Here is a 21,346-nt window from a genome sequence, read left to right on the forward strand (position 1 = left end):
TTGAGGTTGGGTTGGTGAGGCAAATCCATCGTCCCAATTCAGAAATCTGACTTCAAAGGGTGTTCTAGAAATGATCCCAGAAATGATTGGTAAGGCGCAGATCTGCATTGATGAAGATATGGGTTTGCGACTTTATCAAGTGAATACTACTAACACAATTGTTATTGCTTAGCCTACTCAGCTAACAAATCTTAAGTCTTGTTAGTGCCACTGGTGTCAGTCATCGTGACACTATCATGACACATTATGACAAGTGACCTTCCGGTCGTAGATAAATACAGTAACAGTAATGACACTTCTTACTCAGCTGGCCACCACATCATACTGAATTTACAACAACATTCATTTGTAGTATTAACATCTATGTTTGATTCATAGTGTAGTACTTGTTGGCCTTTTTATCTATAATGCAACTGAACAATAAACAAACCTTCATCAAGTGAATGCTTCGTATTGTGTGGACTGTCTGAAAGGTATAAGCCTCTGACATCAGCTTGGTAGCTTTTCTAGTGGTGCTCTTTTAGGTCTCCAGTGTCTTTAGTTTGTGGGTGTTTGGGGGACTTTTGAGGCTTTAGTCCGATCTTCAGCAAGTGAAACACATGTGGGATTGAGGTCAGGTGGTTAGCATGGCCACTCATAACAACAAAAGCCAAAACATGCGTCACTGTCTAAATTCTTATGGACTGCACTGTATGGGTGGTCATCTTGTTGTCCTTCACTGAATTCTTTTTAGATTTGGGGTCCTTGGAAGTCTGTCTTTATAATACTTGGTGTACATAAAGTAAGTAGTAATACTGGTGGATCAAACATGCTTCAAATAAAGTGTTTTATTAATCCCAAAGAAGAAAATGCATTTAAATACTGTATGGTATGTTGAGCATGTTTGTAGTTAACAAAAACAGCATTCTTTTATTGGAAAAAAAAATCTGAAATTCTGTTATTCTCTAAATAGCAAAGCAGTGATCATCCATCATTCAGTCTGGATGTCTACCAAGAGAGGAATGCAGATCTGTATCTCTGTTTTCTCTTCCCATTCTGGGTTCAGGAGGGACCAGGAAGCAAGCATCTTTCATTGCACATTCATGGCTTTCTATGTTTTTAGAAGCTTTGATTTAGTTTGTTAGACTCTTTAGCCTCATGTCTAACTCGACAACTATTCTTATTGCTTTCCCTGGTGGGTTGAGCTTGCCAATTCCCAGGACAAGCTTGACAGGGACGTCTGGACACAGAGTTGGGAACCAGTGCAACGCCGTGGCCCGAGACATCAGCTGTTGCTCCGACTTCATAATGTCCTGCACAGCGCAGAGTTGCTCTTGGCCCTCTGCCCAGGTTCTCTCGTGCTAAGCTTACATTCATGTTTCTCTCTCACAAACAGTTTGCTAGTGCCTCCTCTGGGAATGAGTGGCCCCTTTCTGTGGCAACTGTGGCCCACAGTGGTGCAATACCCAAATCTGCAGAGTCGAGACTTTAAAGGATTTCATTCTTAGTTCCTTCAGAAGAAGATGGTCTTGCTTAATTGTTTTGAAACCCAATGCACAACAATATTATGACAGGTCAAATCAAACAGTAAACAAGCCAGCACGCCATGTTTTCAGAAATGCGGTAGATAATATTGTAACCGCTTGTATGAAGAGTCTTCGACCATCTTGTAACATACCGCAGGACTACTGCAGAAAAAAGACAGACTCCACAGGGCTGGTGCCAAGGCTAGAATACTGTACTTAAGAGACACACATACACACACACACACACACACAAATGCACACACACATCCCCGCAGCTTTCACCGCTTCCTGGGAAAACAATGAGAGGAAAGAAAAGTCAACAAACCAAAAGGCATCCAGAGTGACTGGGACTGTAAAATAGAACAGACAGGGGTGAGAAGCATTCAGACCTGGGTCAAAGGTAAGCCCCCATGGAACAGACTTCATTAACTTCAGTCATATCCTGAGGAGATCATTAAAACAGCTATAGAAAACATAGCCTACTTCTCACCATCTGCATTCCTGGCAGCCCATGCTGTCGTGACTCCTTCCGAAGGAATCCATAAGAATTTCTGCTCTGATATGAAGGCTTTTCTGGACTTCCTAACAGGTCCTGGTCATGCAATAGGCTGACAGCAGTGGGTCCAAATGCTCATGGTGTATTTATATGCACCTGGTTACTCTGAGCTTTTGCTCAGCTTACCTGATTTCTTTGACGTATTACAAAAGATCCCAGTACCCAGGTTTCCATTATCTGGGTTAAATGAATGAGAAATCCTATCAACATGGCAAGACTTCTGAACAGGATTTCTAACACAATGTTTTATATAAAAACGGATGATGATACTTCTGACAGGGAAATGTCATTGTAGCTTTTATGTACTGTATGTTATACAACGATACAACAATCATTTCATTTTATGCTCTTTCTTTGCGAGTGGATTTTGAGCCGTAGGTGCCCCACCAGTGAACACAATTTGGCTGTCGCACCTGCAGTGTCTCTAGGCTCGTAGGTAGAGCTGACAGCCCGGGTGACATTTATGCTGCAGACAGGTTTCAACAATGGAGTCAAACACAGCTTCCTCTTTTACCACCTATGCAAGAATCATGTCAAACAGTAATGAGGCTACACATGGGAGTACAGTCAAGAGCGCAAAACAAAAACTAAGTCTTTCCATGTGGTCATTTGTTTTCTATAAATTATGTATGCACTGAACTGAACAGAAAATGGCCTCAAGAAATGTATCATAATCTTGAAATGAAATGACCTTTATCGGGATGAGATTTTAGTCATATGGCACAACCCTCACGACATCAGTCCCAACAGATGGAGGGTAAGATGATAACTAGTGGTGCTGAATCCTTGCATGCAAAGTAATTAAATCCAAAACCTGACCAAAATAAAATGGATTAAATAAGTCTTAATAAAGCAGTTTCCATAGCTCAAAAGATCCATTAAAAAAATTCAGCCTCATGTGCAAAACAGGGAAAAAGTGAGTGGCCTCTCAGTCAGTTAGTCCAATGTTTCCACCAAACATTGTCCAGGTTGCAGTATTATATATCATTAATATACCTAAATTATGCCAGCACTGCTTCAAAAACATGGCACCGAGTGGGAGTGAAATCTGATTACCCACCAGCTGCATGTAAACGCAGGTTTTACAGTAACTTGGTTATTGCAGTGCATGTAAATGCATTCTCCGATTTCCTGCCGTAACCCGATTTCTCCCATTAACCACGTTTCTAGTGTGCATGTTAATGTAGTAACTGTATGTCAGGAGAACTGCAATTCCCACGCAACCCCTTTATGAACAGGAGTTGAATCAGCAGGACAGTCAGACATCAGTGCCTGAGAATCCTGCTCTTTTGACATCTCTGCTTTGATGTGGACCCCCTCCCTCTGTCCTCGAGTGTGGGTGGAGAGTTGGGGCTTAGAGCGAGAAAGAGGGGTGGAGTGGTGAAGGATGAGAGAGCATGAGGAAGTTACCCATATGTAAGTGGGGGCTTTTCCTGGAAGGACATCACTCTCTGTGTGTAACTGTAACTACGGCCGTAGCAGAGCACTGTGCCTTATCATCCTGCACAACGTCCACCTGAAACAATATTTGTACATGAGTGTTCAATTTAACATTTGGGTGACCCCTTCATCGCAGTTACAAAATACGCCGCAGCATGGTAGCTCAGGCCAACCCATAATGCAGCATGTGACTAAAGTGGTGGGGAGCATTTTGGAGCACAGAACAATTATCATGGGAAAAAAATCTAGCTCTCAGAAATGTAATCTGATGAGAGAAATGCAGTCACAATATAAAATGTCATATTTAATCATCATTATCGCTTAATTAGCCCAAGAGGCCACTAAATCTCTCTAAACGCTGCCACTGTTTATATTAAAAGAGCATTCAGAATCAGGACAATGCAAACTGCTTATTCTGCGTTAAACTTCTTTGGATTAACGTTCTGCAGAGAAGTTTGTGGACTTGAGTTATGCACTGTGCTGGTATTTTAAAACTTAGATCAGGGTCTCATTGGAGACGGGCTGTATCTGCTGCCCTCTGCAAATCTACTACCCTGTGTTTATGGACCCAAATATATGAACCATGTCACACATGGCTTTTTAGGTTTTTCTGCTAGTGACTGATGATAACAGGCTGTTAAGCCAAGACAAAAAAAAGAATATTCTGTGTTTAAATTGACAAAGGTTCTGAACTAGTTTTTTTTTTTAAATGTTGTAATATGCTGACCTTACGCAAACCTAACCAAATAACCTGGAAAGCATTAATATTTGTAAATAAGCTGAACTGCTGCTGTTAAGGCAATGGTAAGGTGGGCGCCCTCCTGACAACACAGGGCAAGTTTGGCACACAGCTACAATAGCTATATCTAATTCCAGCTAATCTAGAAAATCTGAAGCAGACTTTGAAGAGAAAAAAGAAAATCATTTGAATTTGGCACTTTTCCATCAGCTTCTTTGGAATTAGTCAAATAAATAATAGCTTTGTTTTGTCCAAAACGGTCGAAAAGGCTGTTATGTTTGTAATAAATAGTAGAAAAAGTAAAATTGGTGAGGAAGAAGAAGAAACAAAACCACTGGCTTGAGCTTTTGACAAAAGAATCGACAGAGGTAAATGGAGAGGAAGGAAGGAAGACTAAGGCTAAGATGCCCACAGCGACAGCTGCTTCATATTCTTATTCATCATTTTTCATATTTTTTAAAAATTTTTGCTTTACCACAAGCAGTTAGGTTATGTAGTTAAATTTTTTTTTTTTGTCTGTTATAGATGTGTTTATTGTTTCTATTCCCGAATTTGTTGTGCTGTAGTAGGGCTGGGTGATAAAATGATAACGATATCTATTGCGATAGACACATGAGCAATATCAATAGAAAATACGTTCAATAGAATGTTTGATAATTTCACTGAACTCCGTTAGAAAAAAAACAGGAAGAAACCCCAATCCAGAACCGCAAGGCATTCTGGGGGATGTACGCAAAAGAAGGCCTTTAGCCTTCCGACCTCTCCCGGCCCAGCTAAACAAGGTTGGTGGCATGAACATACTCACTCGCCCTTTGGTAACCTAGCAACAACCTGTTGAGTGACATGCACAGTAGGACTTTCATGTTTCGCCATTGTGCCTCATAACTGCTTTAACAAAAAGAAAGGTGTGGAGTCAGACAGCACAAGAGGAAATTGTGGATAAAAGAGGAAAGGTCAAGAATCCGTGTACCCTTCGTTCTTTGGTTTTTCCGTTTCAAAACCAAATTAAAATAACAGAAAAACAACTTTGCTTTTCTGTTATTTTGTTTTAAAACCGGAACGGAAAAACGGAAAAACAGAATAACACAAAATCACACATTTTGTAGCTGTTATTCTGTTTTAAAACAAAAACAGAATAACGTGAAAATTAAGTTTTTTGATTTTTACTGTTTTGTTATTGTGATATTTGGAAAATTCGGATTTAGGAGCGGCAGCGCAGTAATTGTGATTCATGTAATTCACACAGAAAGCTGCGCTGCCGCTCCTAAAGAGACGTGACGGTAGACGTCATGATGATGAGATCGGGGTGTTTCCCCTGCGGTTATTTATCCAAATATACACCTGCAACCGGCGTATAAAGGGGACCCTGTGGTTAATTGAAACCCGGCTATTATTTGGTAATTTAAGGTAGCCTACATTTACACCCCGCTCTGTACGCCGGAACGGCGGCGGCCATGCGCATCCGCGATTCATTTGCAGTCTGGAGGCGGAGTGGTGTGTGTCTCCTCTCTGCTCTGACTGGACTGCTGCGCGAGGCTACTGAGAGACTGACCGCCTGTGAGTGCTTTTGGACGGGGGAGGGACTCACAGCAGCACCCGCTGCTCCTTGAGCACAGTAACTACAGAGTGATACGTGCTTTCAAGTCAGAGTCTCCAAACACCACAAAAGTCTCCAATAACACCAGTAAAAGTCGCTATTTGTCGGTAGTCGCTTTTGGCAAAAAAGTCGCCAGAAGGATGATTTGTTTGTGTGTTATAATAGTCCAACCACTTGCATTTCGACATGGGGGGAATTTTCGTGATTTTATTTTTAATCTTTTTTCCGATTTTTTTTTTTCCCCATCCTGTAGCCTACTTGCGCCCCCCCCGGAGAGTGTCCGCCCCCACCGGTTGAGATCACATAAAAGGGTGTTTTAGAGGCTCAGACAGACCTCTTGTGTTCATTGGCTCGTTATGAGAGAGATCACGTCCACCTTCGGTGCGTGACGCACATTTCCTAATATGGACTTCACTCCTGGAGAGGGCCAAGCCAGCCGCTCCAACATTTTAAGTGCACCCTTATTACAGACTTTATGGCCATAAAGTAAGGGCGCACTTAAAATGTTGGAGCTGCTCCGTCTCTCCTTCTTTCTCTCCTGACACGGGGGCGGACCGGACGAGCTAATGTTCCGGAGCAGAATGTCAATCAATATTTTATCAGTACATGCCTATAGGCTACATACACACATAGCCTACCCTGTTTATAGAAGTAATCACAGCCGTTTCCAGATCGGCGTCTGACAGCAAAGGTTGTGCTCCATGAAAAATAAAAAATCGGAAAAAAGATTATAAAAAGGATAATTAAAAAAAAATCACGAAAATTCCCCCAATGTCGAAATGCAAGTGGTTGGACTATAACACACAAACAAATCATCCTTCTGGCGACTTTTTTTGTCAAAAGCGACTACCGACAAATCTAGCGTCTTTTACTGGTGTTATTGGAGACTTTTTTGGTGTTTGGAGACTCTGACTTGAAAGCACGTATCACTCTGCAGTTACTGTGCTCAATGAGCAGCGGGTGCTGCCGTGAGTCCCTCCCCCGTCCAAAAGCACTCACAGGCGGTCAGTCTCTCAGTACCTCGCGCAGCAGTCCAGCCTGCAGTCAGAGCAGAGAGGAGACACACAGCACTCCGCGTCCAGGCTGTAAATGAATCGCAGATGCGCATGGCCGCCGCCGCTGCGGCGTACAGAGCGGGGTGTAAATGTACCATTTATTACCAAATAATAGCCGGGTTTCAATTAACCACAGGGTCCCCTTTAAACGCCGGGTGCAGGTGTATATTTGGATAAATAACCGCAGGGGAAACACCCGATCTCATCATCATGACGTCTACCGTCACGTCTCTTTAGGAGCGGCAGCGCAGCTTTCTGTGTGAATTACATGAATCACAATTACTGCTCTGCCGCTCCTAAATCCGAATTTTCCAAATATCACAATAACAAAACAGTAAAAATCAAAAAACTTAATTTTCACGTTATTCTGTTTTTGTTTTAAAACAGAATAACAGCTACAAAATGTGTGATTTTGTGTTATTCTGTTTTTCCGTTTTTCCGTTCCGGTTTTAAAACAAAATAACAGAAAAGCAAAGTTGTTTTTCTGTTATTTTAATTTGGTTCTGAAACGGAAAAACCAAAGAACGAAGGGTACACGGATTGTTAAGTCACCAGTTTGGCAGTAATTCTGATATTTTAGTCTGACAAGAGTCAGACCGATGTTGTCTGCAAACTAGGTCGTCGTCCCTACCAAGTCTGGCAATACGACATATTTATATTACCACCTGAGCCGCTCTCATCCATTGGAGTACAGCAGCGTCAAACAGCCACAACAGGCAAACAACAAGAATCTTGTTCACATGCTTGCCCCCCCTTACATTCTTATTTCAAATAGGTAAAAAAAAAAAATCAATAATTATCGATATCAACTGATATGAAACACTTATATTGTGATACATTTTTCAGCCATATCACCCAGCCCTATGCTGTAGATTGTTAGTCTGCACAAGGAAATATATTTTGAATACTGACCAGGTGCTCCACGCTGTTCCTGTGTCTGTCTTCCTGCTTGGCTTGATCTACCATGTGCATGGTTGATGCAGCTTCTGGCAAAGGCAAAATCCAAGCGTAAAAACTTTTTTGTGAAATTGAGGACATTAATTTTTTATTGTTGTAATGTTCTATCAACATTTTCTGATGCAATACTTTCGTAATAAACTGAAAAATTTGTTGACGAAGACACAGCATTTTACATTGGTCTGCAAAAAACCCCACAGAGCTCAATAGTACACATGACACGGGCCCACTTCTTTAAAAATTGAAGCAAAGAGCAGAGAAAAATAAGGACATCCTCAGTAATTCCTAAAACAAGGCATTCTGGTCAGGCTGAACACTTAGCATGAGTTCAAGAGAGTGTGTGCCATCTCCCAGACCAGATTGTGGTAAAGGGGAACAGTCACATGAATGTGATCCGTGCTCAGGCTCAGGCTCAGGCCCTAATTATATGGGAAAAGAGTGTGGTGTGACAGCTATGGCGGGGATTGCGGTTGTGTCCTAAGAGACTGCAGCTGACCCTGCGGAGAAAGAAGAAGGAGAGAAAGTGAGAAAACATAAAGAGACGACATGAGGAGAGCAGAGAAGAGCTGACATGGAGGGCAGGGTGGCAGGGAGAGGAGAGGAGAGGAGAGGAGAGGAGAGGAGAGGAGAGGAGAGGAGAGGAGAGGAGAGGAGAGGAAATGAGAGGAGAGGAGAGGAGAGGAGAGGAGAGGAGAGGACAGGAGAGGAGAGGAGAGGATGCATAAATGTGAAAAATACAGGACAAAGGACAAAAAAAGAAAAAGAATGAAAGTGTTTGTGTGGGTATGTGTGCAATAATAGGGGGGTGGGTTAACAGTGGAGTCAGACTGTCCTATGTGTTGCTGCTGAGTAAGGCCAGGGGCTTTCAGGAAGGATTTAAAGAGCCACAGCAACACCACAAAGCACCAGGGGGAAGGGGGTTGCCCAGCAGGGGCCAGGGGGAGGGAGGGGGAGCAGGGAGAGGGGAAAGGGGAAGGCTGGCTGGAGTGGCTACTCTGATCAGGATCCATTTCCAGCCTGGGCATTGGAATTCCTTTGTTCCTGTCACAGGTCTCCGTTTCCCCCTAGCCTTAATCCCAGCCTGCCTCACGCCCAGTAACACAGAGCAGGGCAGGTAACTCTGCCACAGGCATGCCTCTCTATTTACAGACCAGTACCCACATAGCAGCCACTCATATAAATAGTAATAGCTGTGGTAGCACTGAGAAGAAACAAGGTGGGTTAATGCGAGATGTCACTACAAAAATGCTTCAGTGCTTCAGAAAAGTGCTGTGAAGTGTCACAGTGGGAGGCTGAAAGGTTGGCATGCATTCAGGCCCTCAAAAATAGACACCCCACACACATGCAATGGTTTATATGACTGTGCATTTTGTACAGAGAATGTCTCATTTTGAAAGAACTGTTCTAGCCTGAGGCTGCAAGCCTTTAGAGAAGCCAAACAAAGCTAAATCTATGACAGGGCAGAGCAAAAATTAACCATCTCCCTTTCAGTCTCTACACATCCTCCGCATTCTTCACTGGGAGGGAGATGGTCATTCGTAAACACATTCTCCAACAGTAAAGCTATCCAGCAACACTTGTGCTTTTCCCGCAATGGCCGTGGCCAGGCTGCCTTAAGCCCCCTTCATAGGGCTGCCAAGAGGAGTCAGTGGTACACTGTGCAGCACTCGCAAAGCCCTCTCCCACGGCTATTAGTGACCATTCATCTGGGGAGCCTGGGAAAATGCCTCTCCAGCCTGCCGTGGCCATGGGGAAACAGGCTGGCAGGTGTTCCCTCCCCCTAAGCCCTGGCACCTGTGCAGGGAGAGGAAGAAGGAACCAGCTCTGCCATGGGCTGAAAAGGACTCTAGGTACCACTCTGCCAGGGCTCCTCTAACTCATCTGACTGGTAGGAAGACTCTCAAACACTGGGCTAAAGCATACCAGAGCTCTGCCTCACAGGGAGAGTTCAGTGTGGCTGTATCGATGCTAACAGTAGGCGTAAGACATCTGGTAATATGCTTTGGCAGTTTGAAATGGCATGTTAACTAAATCCGTGTAAAATGGGCCATCTCAATTTACAATCCGCTCATACACACAAATATATACACCATTATGGAGTGCAACATCAGTATCCCCTTGAGGTAAAACAATACTAGAGCAAAAGCAAATGAAATCAAGATAGCACACAATCAGCAGTTTAAGTAAAAAAAAATCTAATCAAATGCAAAAAGTAGATGTATATTGTTCCTGGCAAACAGTCTCTTGGAAAGTCTGTACAGCATGTTGTGTTGTCAAAGAGACAACTGCAACACTTTTACTGTCACACAGACCATAACCACTGGCTCCCTTCCTCAAATATCATATCAAATGACAAAAAAACTATTCCTCAAAGCACAGAGAATCCATTATCCACTCATTTCAATCTGTAATTACTCTGAGAAATGTGGGTGTGTTCAACACGGTCTACCAGGGAGAATGCGCGAGTCCTCTCCCAAGCTCCTCGTTCCCTGGGCTTCTAAAGTCTAGCATGTCCATTCTGCTTGTCCGGAGCCAAGATGTTTGGTGGGAAAAGTTCGCTCTGTTCATCTCTCTAAAAACATAAATAAATCACATCACTATGAGCTAATCATGAAGTCTCAAGTAGCCTGGGTAAAAAAAAAAATGAAGGGGGGGCCTAGGGTTGACAGTTGGAAATTGGCCTCTGCAACTGAGATCGGAAGAAATGTCTTGGATTTATGTTGGCAGAAGACATGGCCCCTCTTTGACATGTTCACTTGGTGCAAAACACACCCAACACAGCACACATATATAAATACAATAACCCATAGAGATAACTCAGATACAAACACTTGCACTGAAGGACCTTGGAATGTTAAAAGCTGTTGATGGCTCATTTGAAGTGCCAACAGCTGAGGCTGTTACGCTGTTCTTACTGCTGTCTGTTGGCGGAAGCCCCTGTGATTTCACATTGGCACCAGCTCAAACGCCGCCTCATACAAGACCCCCCAATCCCCCCTCCCATGCCATCCCACACATAGCACCACACTTCATCCGCCTATTCTTGGCCCCAACATCAGTGCTGCTACCCTCGCTTGACACCTTTCTCTACATGCAACAATGTGCACGTGTTCCGACTCACTCCAGGCTATCTGCACTCAAATAACATAATGAGACACACACGGATGCAAATAGGTCTTCTGCTGAAACGAATACACGCTTCCACTCGCTGCTACGGACAGTCTGAAAGTCTTGCGAGGATTAGCAGGTTAGCATTTGACCTGGTTGCAGAATAGACGACCCCTATACTTAATACCCGCCCTGAGACTTGCTGGGCTTCCCTCCCTAAGCCTATAGCCTGTCCTCCCCTTTTTATGGCTCCTGCCTGCCTGCTTATTTCTCACAGTCACAATCTCCACCTTTTCTGCTCTGCTGCCTCCCTCACATGGGACAATGAAAAGACCAAGAATGTCATTACACTCACTTAAGACCTTTAATAAGACTAGAGCGCATGAGCTGTGTAGGCCTGTTTTAGGCCGCAATACCTTTTCATGTTGCGAGAGAGGGGAAAATTCTCCGATATGGTGTGGAGTCATGTTCCACTGGTTACATTCTTTTTGGCAAAGCTGTGAGGAGCCTAATCATTTTTACATGCATATTTCCCTGCTGAAATACTGATAGTCCCCTTGTTCGCACAGTGGAGCAAATTTGTGCATGTAAGTGTGTGTGTGTGTGGAGCCTCAGTCTGTGATCTCCTTCATTAGAGATGTCTGTCTCTCCTCAGTCTGTCATGGGCAATATGACACAGGCTTTTCAGTAACTTTACACTGTCAGCCTGTTCACACCTAGCCCAAGGGGAAGATATATCTCTCCAACACACTGTCGCTCTTTCTGATTCTCACTGGCTCTGTCGTGCATGAGCGCCTGTGGTGCATGCATGCAACCTGTTTGCCTGCTTATGGAGACTGTGTGTTTATCAAGAAAATGACAAAAGTTGACTGTGTTCATGTGTATATGGACACAGTTTAAGTGGACGAGGACACTAAAGTGGAGGGTAGTTGCGTGAGAGGCAGTGCTGCAGCCACAGGAGAAACTTTATGGGGCCGACTGCCCTGTAATCCCACTCTCACAGTCAGGCCTGCCCTGCTGAGTGAGCCCAGTTTAACTGCCCTTAACTGCTACCTGTGACAAACCTGTCTGCCTCACAACACGCAGCTGGGGGTTCCTCTGAAGCTACACTTACAGCGCTTCAAAGGCATGTGCGTGGGCGGCTGGAGGAATGTTCATGCGTTGGATAAACAGGGGTGAATTGAATTGGCATATTCACATTGGATTATAATTTATAGATTTATCTCTCTGTGTGTTTATGTGTGTCAGGGCAACTGCTTCTGGTGTTATCCAGTGAACTTCAAGCAAAGATACACAGGTGTGCCAACGCTGCATACACCAAAGGAGGGTACCAAACATTAGCACTCTACATTTTGTGCCAAGTCAAACACTTCAACACAATGCAAAATTGGCTATCAGCTCTTGCCTACAGGTCACACCCTGGGCGTAGAGAGCCACCATGTCCCAACTAGTTCTGTTGTCTTTCCTCCCACACTCTCCTTAAAAAGGTAGCCATGAAATAAGATTGTTTTGAAACTCTGTTCCCATCCTCCTCTTCAGAGCTCAGTGGCCCACCTCCATGCTCACAGCCATATCTTTGAACTGTCTGCTGTAAGTAGATACATAATGGTTTTCAGTTCATGGCCTAGGTAAACAATTGTAATTATTCAAGAGCTGATGATAGACACACCTAAGTCAAAGAAAGGGAAGACTGAGTTGACTACATTCCAGAGGAATGAGCAACGGTGAATTCAAAACATGATAAATATGACTTGTACGGATTACCAAATAAGCATTTGAACTAATGCTCCAAGTAAACAGGTGAATAGGTTAGGCACAATAATGGATCATAAAGCACTACATTATCTCAATTCAGTTATATCATAATAAACACTGGATTATTTGGCTCTAGTGTGGTGCAATAAAGGTTACAAGATGGTAAGTGGACTGCATTTATGTAGAGCTTTTCTAGTCTTATCAGCCACTCAAGTGCTTTTCAATACAAGACCGTATTCACACATTCATTCACTGGTGGAAGAAGCAATCATCATTCATTCCCACACTTAAACACTGATGGAACAGCTACCGGAAGCAATTTGGGGTTCAGTATCTTGCCCAAGGAGAGCAGGAATTGAACCACCAACCTTCCTGTTAGTGGAGAACCCGCTCTAACTCCTTGAGCCACAGTTGACCAAGATGATGGTGTATTACCTTTCACAAAAAAGGCTGAAGCAGGTGCCAGGTCCTTCTTCTGTATGGGCTGTCTTCTATTATGGAGGGACTCGGAGTACTGCTTAACCCTCTGGTCCACGGAATCTCGAACTAGGGCTGTGACGTCCTACAAAGAGTGTGTAGGTATCTCAGTTAGGGATGGATTATTCCATGATACACGATAAAATCTTACATTGTTAATAAGTTGTTTGTGATCAATTCCCATTATTAGGTGAACCGTGAATTGGGATAAATGTGAATATCCTACAAATGACTTGAAAAAAAGTTGTCTAGCTTTATAACGTGCAATCCAATATTAAACTCCTGATTGAATTTGAATTGCAACAAGGGGGGGCCTGCATCTTCCCAGTCATTCCAAAAACCTAAGCCTGCCACCATTGCTTAAAGCTTGGCATGCTCATTGTATCCCCCACAAGAAAAGTTCAATCGGATGTACTTTGGATTCCAAACTAAAGAATGTCAGGGAGATGAGGGGTCCCCCTGCAGAGCTTGCTGGAGGAAGTTATCTTCCCCCCAAAACAACACATTTACAGTCCCATCTCCATGACCACTATCAATCCATGTTCGCCAAACAATCTGTTTTTCCCAAATAAAGGATGTTCACTAAAAAAAGATTCCCTAATGTCAATACAGCTACATGAGAGGACACAGGTTTTGATGATGAACACCGGGAAAGTAGTCTCAAGTAAAAGGCAAGTAAAGCAACTCCACAAGTGGCTGGGTGGAGTGATGAGAACAGTGAACAACAATGAAAACCCCTGAGAAGAATAGACGGAAGGCTCAAAGTCATTTCAGATTCCACGCTGCTGCTGTCTTTTGAAAAGGCCCCCAGCAGAACACAAGCCATATATTCACTCACACACTTATTCACACCCATGCCCTTCTCCCTGTTTCTGTACCTCGATGTGGTCCGTAGTAAACCAGCTGGCGTCCTCTCCGCCGCCCAGGGGCAGAACGTGGAGATCCACCAGCACAGCAAAGTTCCCACACTGTAACACAAAGAGGAAGGACAGCCACAGGTTGCTAAGGGGCATTGAGCTCAGACAACAAAGGAAATCAGAGTGTGGGTGATTGACAGCGAGACAAACCACAACGACCCCCCCGTGTCCTCAAACATCACCCCAGGCCTCTCTCAGCAGTCCCTTCCCTCCTGTTTCTCTGTCTAGCCATCTCTCTACCAATCTCTCTTTACAAAAAAGTAAGGCCCTGTCTGACTCCTCAAATTTCCCCTATCTCAGCGTAAAAAACATTTTCTTGTTCTACAAGTGTTGCAATGCAGTCAGTGCATCAGGTCCCACAAGCTGCTCAGAAAAGTCTAAAGATGTACCACATAAATGAGGATTATCCTACTTCGGATCACAGTGGTGATAAAACCCTGCAGATCTACACTAAAGCATGTTTCTGCACTATAACTTTTGAGTGCTGTAGAGAGCTGAGAAGAGGGCTGCAGAGTGGATTCCTCGAGCACCACGTCATCGTGTCAACGACAATAAGCTACAAGGGACAGGGAGGCCAGAAATGCCGCGGCTGGTTAAGTTGCTGTTACATCTTTCTCAGGCCAGCCTGATTATGGTTTACACTTGAGTGCAAAAGCTGCCCGCTGCACAGAGCAAATGGATGTGGGTCTCGTGTGAACTTCGCCTCTCCCCTGGACAAGGAAGTAATGGATGGACTGAGACCACCCACAGCATGACACAGTGGAGCAACAAGCAGTGCCCTAAAACCCTGAAATGATAATGCAGCAAAAAGCATTGAACTGAACGTGGGCAGCAAAGACACATGAAGACAAAACCAGGCACAGAACTGGAAAAGAGTGTGTAAAAAAAACAGAGGAGATTATTCATTTAGAGTACTTATGCACACTGAAAGCTTTGTTTTGAGCCAGCCTCGTCCCCTGAGCTGCAGTATTGCAGACAGAATGACTAAACTCTACAACCCAGACTTGAAGGATGTGACGCAAGAGAATGATTAGAGGGGTGTGTAGGGGAAGGCCCTCGCTGCTTTGGTCCTAATTCTAGACACAAGCTTACACTTCCCAGCTCCAAACTCTCTCTAGTTGTCTCCTCCTCTTGTTTAAAAAAGAATTCAGTTTGCTCCTTTGTCAAAGAATGGGACCGAGAAAGTTTTATTCACAGTTATAAAACTGAAGTTGGACAGGGAACCTTTCATCAAGTCACATTAAAAGACTAAACACTGGCTCTGTGCAAATAAAGCTGACAAAAATTCTTCTTTTATCCGTATGAGAGAATTTTCTTCTCATTGTCTTTCTGCAAATAATTACTGAAGTGAAGCTGATTCCTTGTTGGTTAACTGGGGGAGAGGGCGCCCCCGTATGACCGATCAGTGAATGTCAATCAAATTAGTCACAGCTAGCACTGCTCCTCTGCAGGACATGTCAAGTCCTAAAGCCCTAATGTGTGCCAACTTGCATTTAAGTATGTCGATGCGTCAGTGTGACGGAAGCTAATGCGAAATTAATGACCTTCTAAGTCTCTAATGACTGCAATGTATTCATCTGTGATCCTCTGACTCATCATTACACATTTTGACATATGTGAAAAACAGGGCAGGTTGTCCAAACATCAAGATGTGATGACCACAAATAGAAAATTCTCTGTAAGAACTTTGCAAAAATATGAACAAAACATGTGTTCACAATGACAAGAATGCCATGGACCAGAACAGAGCAAAGCAGAGCCCCTCATGTATGAAATGTGTGCTCGTTGCTTGTCAGTATCAACTCATCCCTGCAGATCAGTATTCTCTCCGTCCTCTGCCCTTTTGTCTCACAGCGGTCCACGGATGACTGGTGGCCTCAGCTCACTGCCTCCAACAATTACCAGTGTGTGGGAAAGCCTAGCAACAGAGGGTCAGACCTTGTCAATCAAAATGCTGAGACGGACTGGTCGATGAGCCCCACAGTGGTTTCTTTGGGGTTGGACTTGACACATGCTGGACATGTTTTGGTATCCTGACTTCAGTCTCCGACTTTAGAGATTTAACACTGGGTATAGGAAAAGGTTTGGGGGTCTGGGGGATCGATTCTCATGCATGATTCTCTGTTGAAAGATTATGTTTTTATGCAGAAAAGCCAATAATCAGACATTTAAAGGGGCTCTGTGTAACTTATGTGTTGTGCTCGAAGCTGACCCAGAAGTTACACAGAGCCCCTTTAAATGTCAGATTTGTTGTGTCCGGTGTCCAATTTGTTGTGTTTGAAGTTAGTTCAGAAAGGCAGTCCAGCCAACATAAACGTATATAACAATATGACATTTTATTCTTTTAAAGACATTACAATGCAGAAAAAGATGGTTGGGTTAATTCATAATTATTCAATTCCCCATTAAGTTTACTGGTTCAGTCATTTTAGAGTTTACTGTTAAGGTGGAAAAAAATTCTGCCCCCGTTACATATTTAGTAAGTGTTTAATAACCACATTTGAGGGATTGCTGCTAAAAATGTGCCAGTATACTGAAACTTTTTACTCCAACATATCGTGTATTGGTCTGGCTCTGGTACAGTCCTCACGGTCGAACCAAGTGGATGGTGAAATGTATGAGACATAATTCATGTGCATCTGGTTTATGTTTTAAGTTTGGCTACTTCTTGAGTTCTGGTGAGGATGGCTGAGCAAGATAACAGACGCAATTACATCATTTTATCTTGATTATAAATCATGACAAATATGTTTGAAAAGCAGCAAATGGTCAAACTAATGTTCAGAAATCAAACATTTTGATGATTCAAGATGCATCAAATAGCATTTGATAAACGCGTTACAGTCCGTTGAATTGCAATCAAATTGAATCGCGAGGTGCCAAGAGATTTCCATCGAGGCTCTGCAGTAAATTTCTAAGTTTTGACGTCATAGTTAATGCTTGTGTGGCATTAGACTGCTTTATGACGATAGGCGTTCCTAATATTCTGCCCCTCTGCATGCAAATCCTGACAGGGACCACAAGATTATTCTTCATGGGTACATGGCTCAAAATGAAACAAGCTAACACCCTAAAGAGCAACACAAGGTTAACTTGATCAATATCCTGGAATGAAGAGAGCAATATAGGGAGTAGCTGGGCCCTTATAGAGACATACAGCAGGGTGAATCCCCTAACCCTAAAGTGGTTTTCTGCGCCTCTGATTGAGTCTGTGTTTTGGGCTGAAAGCCAGACATCTAGCGAGCCTTAGACTAACTTCCTTTTATCACATTAGAGCAGCAGACAAGGCTCAACTGGGAACTGGACATTAATGATAAACATTGGTCTGCCGCTCACACAAAAACAGCATGTGATTCCCTGGGCTTCTCAGAAATGGGGAATTTTGTAAGGAATGCAAACTAATGCAGTCACAATGATAGGAAAACAATTATTTTGCTTAGCAAAAAGTTTCAGTTTGGTGGAGGTGCACATTTCCCACTAGTGTCAATTTCTGAGTCAAGGCTCCTCTGTTTAGGTGCAGCTATCAGAGCTTTTACAAAGGACGTTTGTGTTGAGTGCGGCAGATAAGACAAAAAAGCAGCAGAATCTCATTTTACACAAAAGCTCCAACTACAATCACATCATGTGGTCTAAATTTGTCAACTCCCGGCACAAAGAGTGACCTGTAGATCTCTTGGCTGAACTCTGTCATGAACTATGACCTCCATGTATCCCCTTTAAAGCCCAGCTATGGCCCATCTTTTGTGAGATCTCTGCAAGCAGCCCGATACTTTGTAGATGCAGTAATACAGACTTTGAGCAGACCCACCTAAAATCCAGTATGCCAAAACAAAAGCCTGGATAAACAACTTCAAAACAGGCCTATCTGCAAATGCTACCATGTAGTAGTGGTAACACCAGCTCTACAGTATCATGACCAGGAGCCTTAAGAATTAATTAACCTGACATATCCATTTATCAAATTCATGAGCTATCCCATTTTGTGTACTTTGTGTGCTTTGACAAATTTAAGGCAATACTCTGAGCAACTGTCGCTGTTGTTGGACAGAAAGGTTTGATAAAGGGCCAAGTTCCAGAGGAAGTTACTCTTTTCATACATACTAAAGTGGGCCAGCACGGCTTTGTCCTCTGTCTTGCACAGGCTTTTTAGAGTTATGAACAGAGGCTGAATGCTGAATGAGAGGCTGCAAGGAGCGCTACTTAATACCAAATCCTTTATTGTGCCATCTTTTGTGTGCCGTCACACAGTGAATGAATAGGACCAAGTCTTCCTGCAGGCTAAGCTCAACTTCTCTATCCTAATTCTCCCCACCGCCAATCTGATATCCATGACCTGCAGGAAAAAAAGGGTTAACAGAGACAAAAACATTAGAAACATCTGAGTCTGAGGCTGCCCGCGCAGTCTGCAGCACAACATGAGAAAATTCTGTGATATTTTCTGTCTGTAAATAAACAAATCCTGACTCAACTCCGCTGGCGGCTCCTTTCCCTTTCTAGTCTTCAGGGCTCTGGTCTATATCACTCTCAGTTCCCAAAACACTCTCTACCTTCCCTTATCTCTCTCCCAGACCCGGCTCTCCATCCTCCCGCCTGTGCTGCTCCAAGTTGGGCACGGGGCCCAAACTCCTCAAGCAGCTTCACCCGCCTCCCCACCTCGCTGCCCTTTGCCATCGCTATCGCACCGTATAAGAACCAGACCTTCTCGGACTGCACTTAGCTCAGAGGCTAACACTAACCAGCCGCAGATGTTTACACTGGGAGAGAAGGGGCAGCAGATGCGGTCTCACTCAATAAAACTTGCATCTCTCCCACTCTCCCTTTGTCTCTCTCTTTTTTTGACTTTCTCTCTCTCTCTTTCTGCAACTCTGCAAAGAACCCAGGGGAGCCCTTTAGATCTGTGGGTGTGACAACCTTGCTCTCAGGCTTTATTTGCCTCATTCCCAGCTCTTTCTGTGCTGTGAGTCACCTGGGTTTCCCCTTTAAAAAAAATAAATAAATAAAAAGACAAATGCTCTTTTCCAATTCTTCAAACCGCCAAATACCAAGCGGTGAAGCTTGAGACATGATTATTACTGCAGCGAATGTTTTTTACAGATACGGTGCGGAAGTGTTTTGTTTGCAAAGCTCCCTTCATTCAAGTGAATGTTAGCACACCTGAGGCCTCTTTATTTGATGATAAAAAGAGACACAACCCAAGAGTGGAATTCAAGCAGCAAGAACAGACAGGAATATCTCCAGGTAACACTCGGCAAACAAAACTAAGGCAGACACATCCTTGAGAAATTGGTAGATAGAGAAAAATAGCGGGTTGAGAAGTGTTTGGCCTCATTAGGATATGTGAAATCTGTACAGAAATGTGGGGCAGTCCTGAGATGAAAGGGGGTGCTTGTCACCTTCTCTTGTGAAAGATTCCCCAAGTTGGAAAGTGTCAAAATGTTTCTAATCAGATTGCTTGACTTTGTACAGAGGCGAGATGTGTGGTCTGATATGAGCTCATCTACACAGTGACAACAACACTAAACAGCACGTAAACCTCTGACATTAAACTGCTCTGTGATACCTCAATCTTTTGTTCTTAAAAAACTCTGTCTCAACCGACTACATTAGAAAGTCAGCAGTGCATATTGCTAATAGAAGGCAGATTGCAGGGCTCTGCAGCAGTAATGTCCTGGCAGACAGCGAGCGCTTCAGCGGATCAGTGTTTTAGCCTGCAGGCCCTTTTCGGGAGGTCTGAGAAGTGGCAGGTCACTATATAGTCTAAGCCTATTTGAGAAGGAGCATACCAGCACCTCCTGCAGTTCCACAGAGCAGGGAGGGAGCTGCTTTGAAAACAACTTAGGAGAAAGAATCATAAAACAAACTCCTCAACAGCCCTGCTAAACATAGCATGGTGAATCCAGGAACATAACTCATAATTGCTCCCAATAATCCTCGCTCTCTGTGCAGAGTTTCCAACATTGCCTTTATGGAAACTGTCTTTTTCAGATTTTTGTTCTACAATATTCTGATAAGTCAATTCATTCATTAAAAAACATGGTGGCAGCGGTGTTTTGTTTTGCGAAAGAGGAGCCCAGACTAGTGCCTTGAATGCTATTGTTTGGTCTGATCCCGTCTAACATACTTGTTTGTGGTTATCTGGTTAAGCATGGTAGAGGCTGTGTGCATTTTCTCAGGCAGAGTAACACAACAGTATCATTATGTGCCCAGTGGGAAGGAACCTTCCGTGAACCTCCAGGGTTTTACTCTCCCACAACCAACTGAGGGGGGTGGTGGTGGGGTGGCCTGTATGCAGGCATGCATATGAAACAAATAAAGGGAGCCAATGCAATATCTGGTCAACTAGGCACACATGGCATTACGGAGGATGTGAGAGATCAGTGCAAATGTCTGCGGCCCTCGTCCAAAAACTCTCAATAAATGAAACATCAACAAAAGAGAAAGCAGTGGCTTTTCCTGCACTTAACAAAAACATCTGATGCGCATTATTCCTGACAGAGCATCAGACCGAGGATGAACCAGCTTGGCTTTTTAATAGAATGAGTTTTCTCTGCTCTGTATGGCCGTGCCGATTAACAAAAGGCTCTCGGGGAGGCAGTCAGATGAGATTTGCAAAAGGTGACCAGAAACTCTGAATAAAGTGTTCTGAGGGATGAATAATAACATCAGAATGTGGAGGCAGTCGAAACGTGTACCTGTACTTCCCCCTAGTGGTCAAAGAATTTGCTACTGAGAAGGACAAAACTGTGAGCAAAGATGTTTTAAAACAAAAAAATGAATAAAGTACATTTTGAGAAGAAAGTGCACAGTACATTCCGCCATTGCATATTTTACACTTCTGAACAACAGCTTTACAGTGGTTTGGTATAGACCATAATAACTCTAGCCACTTGAGCCACTTGACTGTCTGTCGCAGTTCTACTGTTTGGCAATAACACAAACATAGTTGTTTATCATGAACACTGACAAAAGCTGAGATGCTTTAATCAAATGCAGATTCATCGTCTTCTTTAGTATCTAGTGTGCATTTTGTGTGGGGAAACATTTTGTTTAAAGTAATTATGAGGCTTTGTGGTCAGTGAAAAGCACCCAAAAGCTATTTTGCTTGAAAACAATAGATTTTACAGCACATGCCATATGTACATGTTCAAAAGATACAAAAGAATGTATTTGTGAAGATGCCTGAATGAACATCTTTTAATTTCGGTAACATTCTTGCGTAATTAGACCATCTTGCTTTGTT

At 43.4% G+C, this 21,346-nt stretch overlaps 1 protein-coding gene and 1 long non-coding RNA gene across 6 annotated transcripts in view; one reads left to right on the top strand and one right to left on the bottom strand.

Moving 5' to 3' along the window:
- The window catches only part of slx4ip (SLX4 interacting protein), a 39,582-nt gene that overhangs the window by 16,815 nt on the left and 1,421 nt on the right, over positions 1–21,346 (bottom strand). For all 5 annotated transcript variants that reach the window (XM_030442281.1, XM_030442277.1, XM_030442280.1 and 2 more), the window contains exons 3-4: positions 14,068–14,157; positions 13,148–13,274 (exon numbers count right to left, since the gene is read on the bottom strand). In XM_030442281.1, coding sequence (XP_030298141.1) covers positions 13,148–13,274; positions 14,068–14,157 — 217 coding nt within the window. The remainder of the gene's footprint in view (positions 1–13,147; positions 13,275–14,067; positions 14,158–21,346) is intronic.
- Positions 9,528–18,920, top strand: LOC115596856 (uncharacterized). Its single transcript, XR_003986967.1, has 2 exons — positions 9,528–9,737; positions 18,675–18,920. It is a non-coding gene; the product is annotated as an uncharacterized LOC115596856 (long non-coding RNA).

Source organism: Sparus aurata, chromosome 15 (assembly GCF_900880675.1).
Source record: "Sparus aurata chromosome 15, fSpaAur1.1, whole genome shotgun sequence".
NCBI classification, from domain to species: domain Eukaryota; kingdom Metazoa; phylum Chordata; class Actinopteri; order Spariformes; family Sparidae; genus Sparus; species Sparus aurata.